Source organism: Centrocercus urophasianus, unplaced genomic scaffold (genome assembly GCF_019232065.1).
Source record: "Centrocercus urophasianus isolate 14NV4802_14NV808 unplaced genomic scaffold, USGS_Curo_1.0 seq_30, whole genome shotgun sequence".
Taxonomy (NCBI): Eukaryota; Metazoa; Chordata; class Aves; order Galliformes; family Phasianidae; genus Centrocercus; species Centrocercus urophasianus.
Window position 1 is genome coordinate 7910479 of NW_024884867.1, and position 13892 is coordinate 7924370.

Below are 13892 nucleotides of genomic sequence, written 5' to 3' on the forward strand. Positions count from 1 at the left end.
TGGGCATACATGGGAAGGGACAGGGCATCAGCCAGCGCGCAAAAGCACAGACACGAGCTGCCCCGCAGAGCCCAGCCTCCCACCTGCTTCTTCTTCAGCTTGGAGATCTGCTGCTCCACCATGGTGATCTCGCGGTCCACGCGGTCCATGTTCTGGATGAGCTCCTCCTTGGACAGCCGGGCCGGCAGCAGGTCCAGCTCAGCCTCGGGGTGCGCGGGGCTGACGGGAGACACGGGCTCCAGCTTGCCAGGCAGGCCACGGTCCTGGGGAGCACAAAAGCTATAGGTCAGCAGTGCTGGGAGGCTCAGGATCATCCTCTCAGCCTCTGCTGCGAGCTCCCTGGCCCGCTCCCAGCCCTTTAAGACACACACATCCCTCAGAGAACCTGCATGGCTAAGCGGTACCAGCCACCACCAGCACCCTGTGCTGTGACTTTCAGCATTCCAAGAGAGCAGTGGGTTACTCTCCTGGATGCCCTGCAGCAGCACGTCCCACTCCTGGCACCTTCAATGAGCCCACATCCCCATGGAACCGAACCCACACACAAAAAGGATCCTTCCAACCCCATTAAAAACTTGGCAGAGCGAGGGGAACCTGAGTGGCAGGTGACAAACACATCCTTCCAGAGATGAAGACCATGGGGATAGGTGAGATCAGCTTAGATAAACAGAACTGATGGAAAATGGATTTTTGCAGATTCCAGGTGAAGAAGCTCTCAGATGAACAGGAGCAGATGGAATGGCAAAACCTCTGTGGTCACTGCAGAGGGCAGCTCTCATTTCCCTTTGCTCCCAGCTCATAGGAAACACAGGAGCACTCAGCCCCTGCTCCAGCAAAGTGACACTCCTGCTGATAGCACCATGCCAGTACTCCACGAGCATCCCAGAGCCACAGCACCTCCTCTGCTCATCACCCTTCATCCCACAAACTCCCAACTATCCAGAAGCCCAACTCCCGCAAACACGAGCTGCGTGCTCAGGTGGGCTCACATAGCACTGATAAACACAAAGCTCAAGGGGAGCCAGCACAACCCGCCCCATGGCACCATGCTCCAAGCTGGCAGCCACCCATTACCTCAATTAGAGGTTTACCTGTTCATTTGCTCATAGTGAGTGGATGGATTATTTTTCCCCTGGGGGGCAGGAGGTGGGGAAGAGGAGCTGCAGTTGGGTCCATAACCACAATCAGGCTGCACACAGCACCCTGCAGCTGCTCCGAGGGGAGGGACAGGGAAAGCAAACAAGTGAAGAAGTTTGCGCAGCCTCACTACCTCAGTCCCAGCACAGGGACAAAGCCCACATTGTTCTGCACCTCCTGACCACGGCTGCAGGCTGCACACCCAGCCCAGCTTGGCTGGCCCCTGTGCAGGAGGATGACACGATGCCCTCGGTGACACCAAGATGGCAGAGAATCCTGTTTGCTCTCCAGCTGGAGCCCTACAAAGCAGATTCTGTCTTGCTTTACTTCCCCAGGTTCAGATTGCAAACCTGGTTGCTCTGCTGCAGCAGAAAGGTGAAGCTCAGTGTCTTCCACAGGTGGGCTGTCGGCTCTTCTGTTCCATTTTAAGTCAATACCAGCAGGGCAGCCACAAGAAGCAAAAGACAAATGAGCTGCTTGTATAATCTAGTTCAAATTAGGGAATAGGAATAGAAAGCAGCCGTGGCTTGGAGCTGGGTGCATTTTTCTAAAGGACAGAAGGCTGCCTGCCAAAAACAGAGAGAAAGGCTTCTCACTGGGCACAGCAAACAAAAGGTGCTCTCTCATCCCTGCCAGTGCGCAAGAGTGGGCATCTTTACACTGCTGCTTGGCATAACCCCTTTAGAAACCTGCCTTCTGATAAATAGGTATCATTTTACACTGCAGAGCCTGTAGCAAAGCTGAGTAAGGCAAACAACTGCAAGTTACAGCACAGAACCCATCATCATCACTCATTATGAGACAATGACAGCAATAAATAAAGGACACGTCCCCAGACCTCAAGTAACTGGTCACTGTCACTTCACGAGCACCTCTCCAAATAAAGGAAGGGAGAAGGAGCATAGAAAGGAAAACACAAAACTGAAGGCAAAAAAATCTCAGCCATGCAATTGCGGAGCCCAAAGCGCAGAGTTGGGACTCACACAAGGCAAGGAGAAGCCCTTCTTCCACAACACAGAGCTGTCAGAGGAGAGGCCTGTGAGGAGCTTGGCTCACCCCAGCCCTGCAGTGGGCTCTGGGAGCAGGTTGGGTCCCAGCAGGTGGCACCGCGTGGGTCCCACTGTGGGGCTCCCTGTGAGGAGGGAACCTCTCCCTCCCAGGGCACAGTGACACAGATTCTGGGACAAGCCAGGAAAGAGCAGCAGTTTGAGCCCATCATGCAGGGCTCGCTGCCTGCCACAAAGCCTCTGCTGCTCAGGGCGGCAGGAGGAAAGCTGGGGAACCCAGCTTCAGCACAGCTGGCTGGCACAGTGCAAACCAGAGCTGTGCAAGGAGTGACCCAGGGTATCCCATGGGCAGGGCCAGATGTGCTCGCACTGCTGCTGGTTCCCTGCTCCAAACGTCCCCCAGCAATGCCAGCACTGCAGCCAGCATCGCACCCACGCTCTAAACATGCGCAGTGTGAAACGTAAAATTCTTCTTATTAACGTGAAGTCACAAGACTCTGAAACCAGCACGAGCCAGGAGAGCTGGAATAGATCTGCTGGAGGAAAGAAAGCAATTACTGCATTACTCAAGTTGATATTTTCTCAGTAATTATACCGTTTCCATGCGATTTGTTTTTATACATGGCTAACAGCTACTGTAGTTCCTGTTTATCCCTGGCCTTATTATGATGTGATTTGTATGATAACAAGGGTGGGCGAGGGGGGGCAGGCACTGCTGCAGGAAGAGAGCTGGCGCTGAAGGAAACAGTGGGGCAGAGACCCAAAGAAGGAACGGCCTCCCCTGGCAGCAGCCCAGCACGTGCTCAGGGAATTCAGGGCAGTGGAGGAGGAGCTGCCTGCAGACAAAGTCTTTTTTTTCTTTTTTTTTAATGTTTTGTTGTTTTTTCTTCTCTTTAAATAAATATGACTTTATGAGAAGGCGTACAAAATTCCTTTCCCCTGTAACTCAGCTGAATTCCACCGAGCCAGGGCAGAAAATATCCCAACGATTCTGAAGCTCTCACGAAAGTAGGTCAAAAAACTTCCCCAGTGTTTCAACAGCTTGAAGCAATTGAGTTGCAAAAGCAAGAACAAATGCTGGCCTTCCCTCCCCACCCCTCCAGCAGATTTTGGAGGGTGTAAAACCTCTCCAGTTGGCGTTACAGTTACACGCACTAACCAAAGCACAGTATCTGCTCTTGCAAAACTTGTCTGAGCTCAAAAAAAGCCATTCTGCAGCACGACACGTAGCAGATACTGCCTGCGGGCTGCAGGATCACAGGACATTACAGCAGTGTGCCTTGTGCATGGAGAGGCTGCGAGGAGCAGGGCAGACCTGGAAAGCCTTGCTCTGCCAGGGCTGATCAAAGCACGAGGCGTTGCACCGACAGATGGATGCCGTGCCTTCCATTGCTGCCTGGCATCTCCATGCCAGTGGATAATAATTGGGCTGAACTCGGACGTTCCCCATCACCTCCTCGTTACAAAGAGGAGCTCATCCACCTCTCGTTAAGGAATGCCCAATGCCTCCCTTTCTCCGAGCAGCTCCACCAGCACAGCACCACGGCACTGCCCAGCTGCAGGCTGTGCCAGCTGTACCTCTACCTCTCACTGCCTCCGAGGGAAGGATGAAGTAAAGCAGCCAACACCTGCAGCTGAGGGGCTGAGCCGGGCACCCAGCAGGGGAGTGGAATACAAAGCGTGAGTGGAGGAATGCCAAGAAGAAATGCAGGGGATGATTTCAAGAAGCAGAGCTCACCCAGTCACCGGGGACAAGGTGGGGTTTGGCTCCTTGCTTTCCAAAATACAGCACCAATGCAAACTCACACACAGGAAAAGTCCCGTGGATGAAGCCTTGCGGCAATAGGAAACTCCCATGGAAACCCAGAGCCACCCCACCTCCTCCATACACAGAGCCCGGCCCGATGAGCACACATCAGGTTGTGAGGGCGAAGGAGCGGCAGCCCAGCGCACCACGGCACGGCAGGGAACGGAAGCACGAGGGGACGTGTGAGCCCTGGGCTGCTCCTGCAGCACCGCGGGCTGTGAAACCGCCTCCACTCACACCCAGCACCCACAGCCAGGCTCACTGCCACCCTGCTTCCACAGAACCGGCTTCACAGGAACCGCTCAGCAACGCCTGCCACAGACTTCCTTGGAAGCGGGAGGCGGTGACACAGCCCTGTGTGGCTGTCACCAGGAGGACAAGGCAGGGGAAGATGCACCTCCAGCTTCTTTTTGCAGCAGCAGCCACCCTCACCGCACCACCACACAGCACAGCGCACACAGCACGCAGCCCTCGGGGTCAGCCTCATTCCCTGCAAGTGCATTCCTTCTGATGCAGTTTTGGGGTGCTGGCACAGCCCCCTGCAAACCTGCTGCGTCCTCACCAGCCCTCAGGATGCTAAGAGAAACCCTCGAGCCCTGTACGCCACACCAGAGCTCAGCTCTTCTAAGGGCTTTGCCAAACTCCCTGCTACTACAATCCTCCACTCACCACGGGTGCGCATTGCTGTGCATCGCTCCTGCCAGGCAACTGCGTCCTCTTTAAACCGCCCTCCAGCAGGCACTGAACAAAACACACACTGCTCAGACCACCGGGCACAGAAGCTCCAGCCACAAAGCACACAGGCAGCACGCTGGAAGCCCGTGCCTGCAGCATGGGGCCGGATGGTGGGCCAGGCTCGGCGTGCCCGTGCTGCCTACAGGAGCTGGGGTGCAAAGCACCGTGGCGATGGCTCTGCTCGTCCTCCTCGGTGTGCTCGGGGTGCTCCCGGATCAGAGGGCGGCGAGCCCACCAGGTGCAGCCTCCAGCCCGGGGATGGCAAACCCACGGTGCCAGCTTCTGAAAACAGCTCTTATTGAAAAGTAAAAAACCGAGGGGAAATGAGAAGACAAAAGCCCTTCTCAGCCCGGTGTTATCAAGCAGAGGAAATGAGACTTCTAAAGCTCCCATTCAGAGAGGAGTGGGGGGGAGAGAAATCCCACTCCAGACGCACTTGAGCGAACAGCTTTTGAAATGGAAATGTCGCTCTTCAGAAACATTTAAATTTCCTCCTATTGCCGGGGAGGAGGAAGGACGCAGGAGAGCGAGCAGGGACTCCTCAGCCATGCAAATTCCTGCGGGGTCCATTCAGGCAGCAGAGCAGGGATTTGTCGGGGAGTTAATCAGGGCGGCACACGGCGCTGCCGTCGGGAAGCTGCCTTGACGGGCATCCGATTTAGAGAGACGGCAATGAATGAATGAAGACAGCTCTATTTAATCACCGCAAGTGAGATATACTCCAAGGCTGCCCGGCTCGTGCTCCTTTCCTCCGTTCTCCCCAGTGCAACGACCGCCCAAGCTGCCTTACTCCAGATGCAGGAGACCGGGCTGCTGAGGAGACAGAAACGTCGTCCAGAGGAGCTGCGGAGCCACCCCTGGGGGTGCCCGAGGCCACGGATGGGCCCTGGGCAGCCTGAGCTGGGGGGCACCCGGCCACCGCAGGGCTTGGGGCTGGGTCAGCTTTAAGGTCCTCTCCAACCCAACCACTCTACGTAAGATGGAAAAGGACTCTCAAGAGAGACCTCTGATGGTAACTGCAGCACCTGAGGCGTGCTGCAGGACCGGCCTGTTTGCTGGAGCCATAGCACCCAGCCAGGCAGCCAGTGCCCCTGGAGGCATCCAGGAATGGGCTGCTCTGGTGGGTGCAGCTGCTCCTCAAACCATGCGGACTCCCTGAAGAACACCAGCAGCTGCTGCTCCCACTGCTGTGCCGAGCTCCTCTCACCACCACTGCACTGCCTTTCCTTGCAGGGAAAGGGATTGTTTAATGGATACTCTCCCACCACACGCCAGGGATTTCTGATCTACCACTCATTCACCAAGTGGCAAGCGGAGCCTGCACCCCTGATCTGTAAAAATCAGCAGTTCCAACACTGCAAGAAAATTTGACTTAATGGCAATACTCCAAGACTCTGTTTCCCCCTAAATCTGGTTCCATCTCAAAAGCAAGACCTTGTCACTCCCATCAGAACAGTGTGGAGCACACACACGCATGCATGCTTTTAAGACTCAAACACACACAAACTCAACAGCCTGGGCACAGATATGGGTCACTGTGCGGACATGACCTGCAACCTTCCCCAGCTGAGACAACAAGTGAAAAAACAAGGAACTTTCTGATCAGGAATCCAAGCTGGGCCGGCTTCCATTCAGAGGTGGCTGTGCTGGGAAACTTGTGTAGGTGTGAAACGGGCTCACAGTCACTTGGACCCTTTTGGAACAGAAAAAGAGGTAACTATCGTGAAAATAGCCTGAGGGAGAGAAAAAGCCCTTCCCTTCACACAGCTTCTCAGGGCCGTTTAATGGAGCTTTGAGTGTCCTCACGGCTCCCCAGTGCTGCATTTGGAGCTGCAGCACTGCCAGCCCGGCTCCGCACGTCCCCAGCAGCTGCCCTATCCATCACGGCCGCTCGCTGGCTGCGCCCGGTGCCAGATTGTTCTAATAATTGTGCTGACACGTGGAAGGGCTGCCTTGACACCGCCTGCTTGTCTGAGCAGCCATTTCCTGCCTGCTTTCCATCGGCAGGCCGCAGCTGAGCACGGCTGGGGCTGCAGAACCGTGGCCCCCCCAGGATGACACCGGCAGCGGGGCAGAAAGGCTGGGGAAGCGTGCTTGGGTGCTGTGCCAGCCCCACGAGCTCGATGTGCCCAGAAAAATGTGCAAAGAAAACCTGTCAAAGACGCTTCTGGATGTATTTGGAGGAATATTTTTTTTGCAGGTAAAGATGGTCTCAGGGTTTAACAACCACCAGGTCTCGAGCATCAGAAGACTGTGATCACAGAAAGACCAACCAGAAGAAGAACAAATGTGGGACCAAACCGCCCTGGAGGACGTGGGAGCAGAACCTTTTCCAGCTGCAGCTGCTGCACAAGCTGCCCAAACTGCAAGCCCCAGCCTAGGCCCAGTCTGCAGAACAGCACGAAGCACCTCTGCCCTTCCAGGCCAGGACGTTAAAGAAAAAACCCAATATCTCAGCTCCCATAGCAAGAATGAGCCCACAGTGAATTTGTTATTATCTGTTAGCAAAGCACCAGCTTCCCACCAAGGCTGGAATTTCCATCTTGGTTTGGCAGGCACAGGCCTATGAAATGATTACTGTGTTTACTTTTCCTTTGCTAACTATAAAATCCCATTCCACCGCCCTGCCAAGAATGACTGAAGCTAATAAAATTCAGGCATTTGGAAGAAAGCAATAACAAACCTCCCTTTTGGGGCTTCATGATGAAATTTCCCCACTCCAATCAGAGATTATGCTGTATTCATGCACACTGGTGGTGTCTCCAAGTGCACCCAGATCAGATCAAATCAATATTTAGCTTCGCTCGTGACTGTGAGCCTTTCTTTGCCTGGATCACTGATAGCACAGCTGTAAGAAGCCTTTGAAAACACAGCTTACAAGTGTATGGTGGCATATATGTGTGTATGCATATATTATATACATAAAAATGCAGGTCTTTCAATTAAACTGTGGAAAGCATATATGCACAAAACATTTATGTATGTATAATCTATATACCCCCTTCCAAATATACTGAAAGCCATTATCAGAATACACAATACATTTACATACACAAACCTGCATAGTCTCCTGTAGCTTTTGGTGTCAGAAAGGCTCAGAGCCCTGCACGCACCTCTGCTGGCCGTGCTGCTGGGGGCTGTGTGCCCCACGGCACACCCGGATGGCTGGCAGGAGATAAAACAGCACAGACCTGAAAAACAGGCTGAAATCAAAGCCTGTGCTCGCCCTGCTCCGTAACCCTGTGGCACGGCTGCTCTGCCCAGGCTCTTTCTCGGGCTGTGCTGGGAATGCCACCCCAGGAAGCCCAGACAGCAGATGGCAGCCCCCACCAGCATGCAGGCTCACAGAAGTGGGGCTGCATGCTCACGTAGGCGGAGGATGCTCAGGCAACACTGACCAAAGAAGATACTAATGCAATAAAGGAGATGCCCTGGGGCATTTCCTGTGTTAATTTCTGCCATACCCTCACCAGATCCCGAAGGAGGATGGAGCACAGTGTCCTGCCCCACACCAGCTCACTGTGGGTAACAGCACGCTTCCAAGGGCAGAGAGAACAGACTCCACTGCATTCCCACTCTTTATCCTCTAGGAGGGAGGTGCCAAGAATTAGAATTCCATTTTTTGAGAGCAGCAGAACAAGCCAAGGGCCTGTCAGCTTGTCCTAGAACAACCCCTCTGCGTGCAGCCAGCATTCCTGCTGCACGCAAGTGTCCATCAGCACGGAGCTGCAGCCCGCTTTGTCATGCAGTGAGCCAGAAACCTCTGATGTGCTCTGCCTCAAACACAGCCAAGGAAATGTTGCATTTAAACAGCGGGTTTGGGTAGAGAAAGAGGGGAGGTTTTCAGAGAGTGACCGCAACAGGGCCCCTTGGCACCCACTTGGTGCTGAGGATGCTGTTGGGAGATGAGGCTCTGCAATGCAAGGAGGTAAAGCTCCCCGAGTTCCAGCGATGGCTGCTGCCACATTTAGTGCTATGACAGCTCCCACACCACAGCCGAAAGCAGCAGCTTCCCTGCCAAACCCAGCCCCAGAGTCGCTCCCACACCCCCAGCCCCATCGACAACACTGCGCAGTGCCGACACGGCGCGAGGATGAGCGTGCCCTCCTCCTCACACACAGCACTCAGCTGATCGGTGTCACAACTCGTGGCTTTTGGTGCATGAGTCACTGCTGTGGATTTACAGCATTTCATAACGATGGAAAAGTACAGCAGCACAGATGTGCTGTGTTGTACACTCATGAAGGCTGCCCCGGGCACCTTTCGAACCCGTCGCCCCATGCTGGACCCCCAGTGAGGGGGACAGAGGGAGCCCAGGATGTTCTGCAATAGCTGCAGTGCTGGTGAGCTGGCAGTAAGCTTCTGTCACCTTGCTGTCTGCACACACTGGGCAGAACACACAGAAAAGGGAAGCACTGCACACCCCATCCTGCAGCATTGCTCCAGGTCTAACAGCACCCAACTCCCTGCCAGTGGGCCACAAGTGAAGGATCCCAAATCAGAGCTGCGCAGCACAGAAACCCTGCCTCTCCTTTCCAGGAAATAACAGCAGAGCACATAGCAATCCGTGCTGTTCAAGAAAGAATGGGCTTCAAAAGCATTTCACTCTGTAACAGATGTACAAACACTTCAAAGACAGAAAAGGATAACCGCCATGGAGCTGTGCAGCACTGCCCTGCTGCAAGCACACTGCTGGCTTTGGTTCTCCAGCCATCAGAACTGGAAAATCAAACACTGTCAGCTGCAGGGTCAGAGCTCCCAGCCTGCAGCGCCCTGCCCTGCGGCCTGGCAGCTCAAAGCAGAGCAGCACCAGGCTATGCAGGAGGCAGCACAGCGAGCAGGGGCTGCCACGTGCTGCCCTGGTGGAAAATGGTGAGATGGAGCGAGGGGAAAGCAGGGCAGAAAGGAACCCAGCCAGAAACATTTGCAGTGTGACAGCGGGAACAATGCAAATATTTCAGCATTTAAATATGTTTGGAATAACAGAGAATGCCAACATCTCCCTCATCTTCCCAGAAATAGCCTTGAATCACTGCTGTCCTAACGCAGTCCTCCCCCACTCCATGGGATCCTTCCCACAGTTGGATTTGTATCAGTTGACAGCGTGAGCAACAGCGTGGTAGGGGTGAGGGGGGGGACAAACTGAACGCATTGCAGTGGGATCCTTTGCTGCTCCATGTGCTGCTGCTGGCTGTCCATCCATCAGCCCTGGAAGCACACAGCAGGGGACAAGTGCTTGGAGCTCACGGCATCACTCTGTCACCCAGACACTCGGTAAATGGCCGTAAGTGTGGGGAGGCAATGGCACCCAGCACAGCTCCATCCCAGGGGGCCCCGTGCCACTCCTGGCCACGCTCAGCAGGTTTGGGAGCTGCTCCCACACATCCTGCCGAGTGCTGCGGCTCTCCGAGTTCAAAGCACTGCTGCTTCCACCCCCTCATCCCTTCCCCCTGTGCTGGATTACTCAATTAGAGATTATGCGTTTGCCAGTTCCCTCGTAGCCAACTGGGGCCTCTGCCAAGGTCAACACGAGTTCCAGCCAGTTTCATTAATAACTGTGAGACCAGCCCACTGGAAACTCTGAGAGGTTAATCCCAGCAACAGATCGATGTTCCCATAACAAAGCCATGCAGAAAACCACAGAGCTGAGAGAGCAGGCTGGTGATTTACCAGCTCTGCACTGGGATTGGGGCGCTTCCCTTGCTCACAAATAGGATCCCAGCTGATGATGCCCCGTCCCCAGGCCACCCCTCACCAGCAGGGAGCGGGGACAGGGCTCGCCAAGGCCCCTCCAGCTCTTTGGGGTGCTGCCAGGCTGCTCAGGGCTGCCCAGGAGCCCTCTCACCTCCCTGCCTGTTCTCCAGGAGTTTGGTGTACATCGGGCTCTGGAACAGGCAGCTGGTGTGAAATTTGGCATGCGTGGTGCTGGCTTCAATGCATCATTAAAAATGCATTTTAAACGTGTTAATTCATCCTTTTTCAATTAATGGCTTTTAAAGCTGCATTAATGTGCATCAAAGCATAGTGCCCTTTGCCCTAATTTCTGCTTTGCTGCATATATTTCCTGGCCTTAGCGCTGCCTTTCCCCAGAGTCCCACCTTCTCCTTTCAGATCCCAGCTTTTCGTTCACAGCACAAAAACATTCACCCAGAAAGGGAAGAAATTAAAACCCTTCAACAATGCAAAGCAGAGTCCAAGCACTCACGCTGTTAACTCCTTTACAAAAGAGGGAAGTGGCATTGTCCCTGTTACCGACGGGGAAATCTCAGACACAGAAAGGGGAAGAGACTTACCGGTGGCCAGCGGCTTGCTGGGGCAGATGGCAGTGAGGTTCAGGTTTCCTGAGCCTGCCCCGGCCCCACAGCAGGGTTGTGGGGCTCCTGCAGCACCATCCCACTGGAGCAATGGGCTGGACTGCAGCAGCCAGCCCCTGCAACGGGACTAAATGCAGATCACGACTGACTCACATCCTATAGGGAGAGTAGCAAACCACATATGTGGTGGAAAAGCAGTTCTCAGAAGTGGGAAGACCAAGTGGAAGCACAAGGGGAATAAGAATAGCTGGAAGGGAAAGGGGGGTAGCAGGACCGAGGTCCAGCTCTGCAGCAGGTGCTGGGTGGCCAGGGATCACACAGACACATGACAGGCCTGCTGTGCTGCTCTGACCTGCTGAAGGACCACGGCTTTCCCCATCCGACACCAAACCCACCAAGGGCCCTGGGAAGGAGCTCCAGCACCTCCACTACAAGCATGCTTGGCAAATCCCCATCACGGCCGCTCCTCCAGCGGGTCCCACACACACATCACAATGATAGGAAAGTAGGCCCACTTCAGTTCTGCCTGCTGTTCTTGGCCAGCTCAGGGGAGCACCTTCTCAGAGGCACTGTTAGCCTGGATGGAGGGCACCAGGATGTTTTGTCCCCTGAGCTCTCCCGAGCCCAGCCAGCAGTAGGAGCTGCACACTCTGTGCCCTGCAGCAATGTGACAGCCACGCTGCGTGGGGGAGAGATGCTTGAGTGGAGAAAACAGGTAGGAAAACAGCCTTCTGCTTCCCAGCCTGAAGAGAATTGATCAAGGGTATGAGCAATATGAGGTTCATATAAAAAGGTAATCTTTTGCTGGCAGACATGGCTGTAAAGCTGCTGCTTTTGTAAGAAACGCTTCCCCAACACATCTGCTTTCTGTAGCCACAAAGAGCTGAGCTAGTAAGAGCTGCTGCCTTTGCATTGCTTACTAATCTTCACTTGAAGTGAGGCTGCTGTGATCCAGAACGGGGCACAGGGGCCCCAGCTCAATCCCCTGCTTGAGAAAAATGGATAAAAACCATACAAGATCCACTTCTTTCCTGAGAGTGTTAATGGGAAAAGCTCCACAGTCTGTTACCAGGACTTGCCACAATCTGTAAAGCCATCAGGAGGAGCAGCACACACAGTACCTCAGCCAGCCCTGCCCAGGAACAACCCAGCCAACCCAGCCCACTCAGGTGCTCCCCAGCCATTTTTTTCTCCATCCAGACTGCGACATTACAAACGGCTCCACTAAAAGCATAATCTTGTCCTGCTGAATGGTATACATCTCAGCTTTCTCTCTCTCTCTTTCATTAACAAATGTTTTAAGCCCCATAAAATGCGATGTAATTCTTGGAAATGTGTCACAGACCAAGAAGCAAATGCAGCCCCTAACTCAGCGACTAATGCCTCAAGAGTGGCTTTGCCTATTAGAAACAAATAGCTGAGACAATGCGTGGTTTTCCGGCAAGAAGCAGAACAGAACTGCTGATGGAAACAATGTGCAGACAGAAAAGCTGTCCTGGTTTCCTCGTGTCTTTGGAGAGAAAACATCTTTGGTTTCATGGCTAACAGTTTCTTTTCCCCACAGACACCTGGGCCAGCACCCACAGGGATCATTCTGTGTCCAGAACCCCCACTCTGCAGGGTCCCTGCTGCTCCTCACAACTTCCAGCTCTGGCCAGGCCTCTCCTGGAACCCCATCCACCCAAACCGCCCTCATTTGCCCCATTTCAAGTTAAATGTTCCTCTCCCCCATGACAGTCAGCGGGATCTCATGCAAGCTCCACCAGGAATAAACCCAAGCTCACGCTGAAGTCAAGCACTATCCATCCCAGTAGAGCACTCAGCTCAATCCGAGCAGGCACACAAGAAAGGGGCTGTTCTTTGTAATATTTATCACGCAGCAGAGGAGGTAATTGCAAGTAAACAATCTGCTCTGTTCCAGGAGACTAAGGCAAGGGAGGCTTTCCTGGGGAAGATTATATTAGGAACCACCAGCAGCCAATTCCAGCCCTTCAAACACCAGTATTAAATAAGGAGATGTGATAAATAAGAAAGGTCAAGTAAAAATCAAATTAAGGCACAGTATCCACAAAAGCCAGACACAACCAACCCTAGCCCAGCCCACAGGAACTTCCCAAATGCTCTTGCGCAGCAAACAGCCAATAAATACAAGTCCATAAAGACAAGCCCATGACTGGAACAGTTTAGGAGAAAACCCTACACCCTTTTCTTTCTCTGAAGAAGTCGCCCCATCTCAGTGCACGCCACCCAACGGCACCACACACTGTGTGACAGGCAGCTCTGCACAAAGGGGCGCCGGGCGCAGCGCTCACCTTGGGCAGCTCCTCGCCGCCCGCCTGCTGGCCCTGGCTCAGGAGGGGCGAGTGCCGCAGCAGCGGGTCCTGCAGCAGGTCCAGGCGCGGCCGCTTCGTTTCGATGAACTCCAAATCCGATGGCTTGGTCAGGTCAGAGAGATAGGAATGAGCCTCCGTCCTCAGGTGCAGCTCCTGAGATCTGCGGACAAAGAAAGGAGACTTTAGGGAACAAGCTGGCTCTGCTCCTGCTGCTCCGAGACTGCGGGCAGGACGCTGGGCTCCTATGGAGAAAGCACAGCTCCAGCTCGCACATCTCAGCCTGCAAGGACCCAGGGCACTCTGCCTCTCTTGTACACTAGCCTGAGATCTCTTCACCTGTTACATTCGTAGCAGTTGGTAATACCTGGAAATTGGCTTTGCTTTCTTTAAGCAAGTATAAAATTTTTTGCAGCTCTATTTTTCCTAGCAGGAATCTACTCTGGGAATTGTAAAAGGTTCCTACAAAAACACACTCAATCTTTTACTATGCCCAAAGATCAGCTTTGTTGCAGCAGCTCCAAAGGTGTTTTTAACACTTCAGGCAGATGTGTCTCTTAAA

At 53.8% G+C, this 13892-nt stretch overlaps 1 protein-coding gene across 10 annotated transcripts in view; it reads right to left on the reverse strand.

Annotated features, from left to right (window-relative positions):
- NCOR2 (nuclear receptor corepressor 2) overlaps positions 1 to 13892 on the reverse strand; it is a 163179-nt gene that overhangs the window by 86890 nt on the left and 62397 nt on the right. For all 10 annotated transcript variants that reach the window (XM_042828582.1, XM_042828584.1, XM_042828580.1 and 7 more), the window contains exons 4-5: positions 13313 to 13493; positions 84 to 263 (exon numbers count right to left, since the gene is read on the reverse strand). In XM_042828582.1, coding sequence (XP_042684516.1) covers positions 84 to 263; positions 13313 to 13493 — 361 coding nt within the window. The remainder of the gene's footprint in view (positions 1 to 83; positions 264 to 13312; positions 13494 to 13892) is intronic.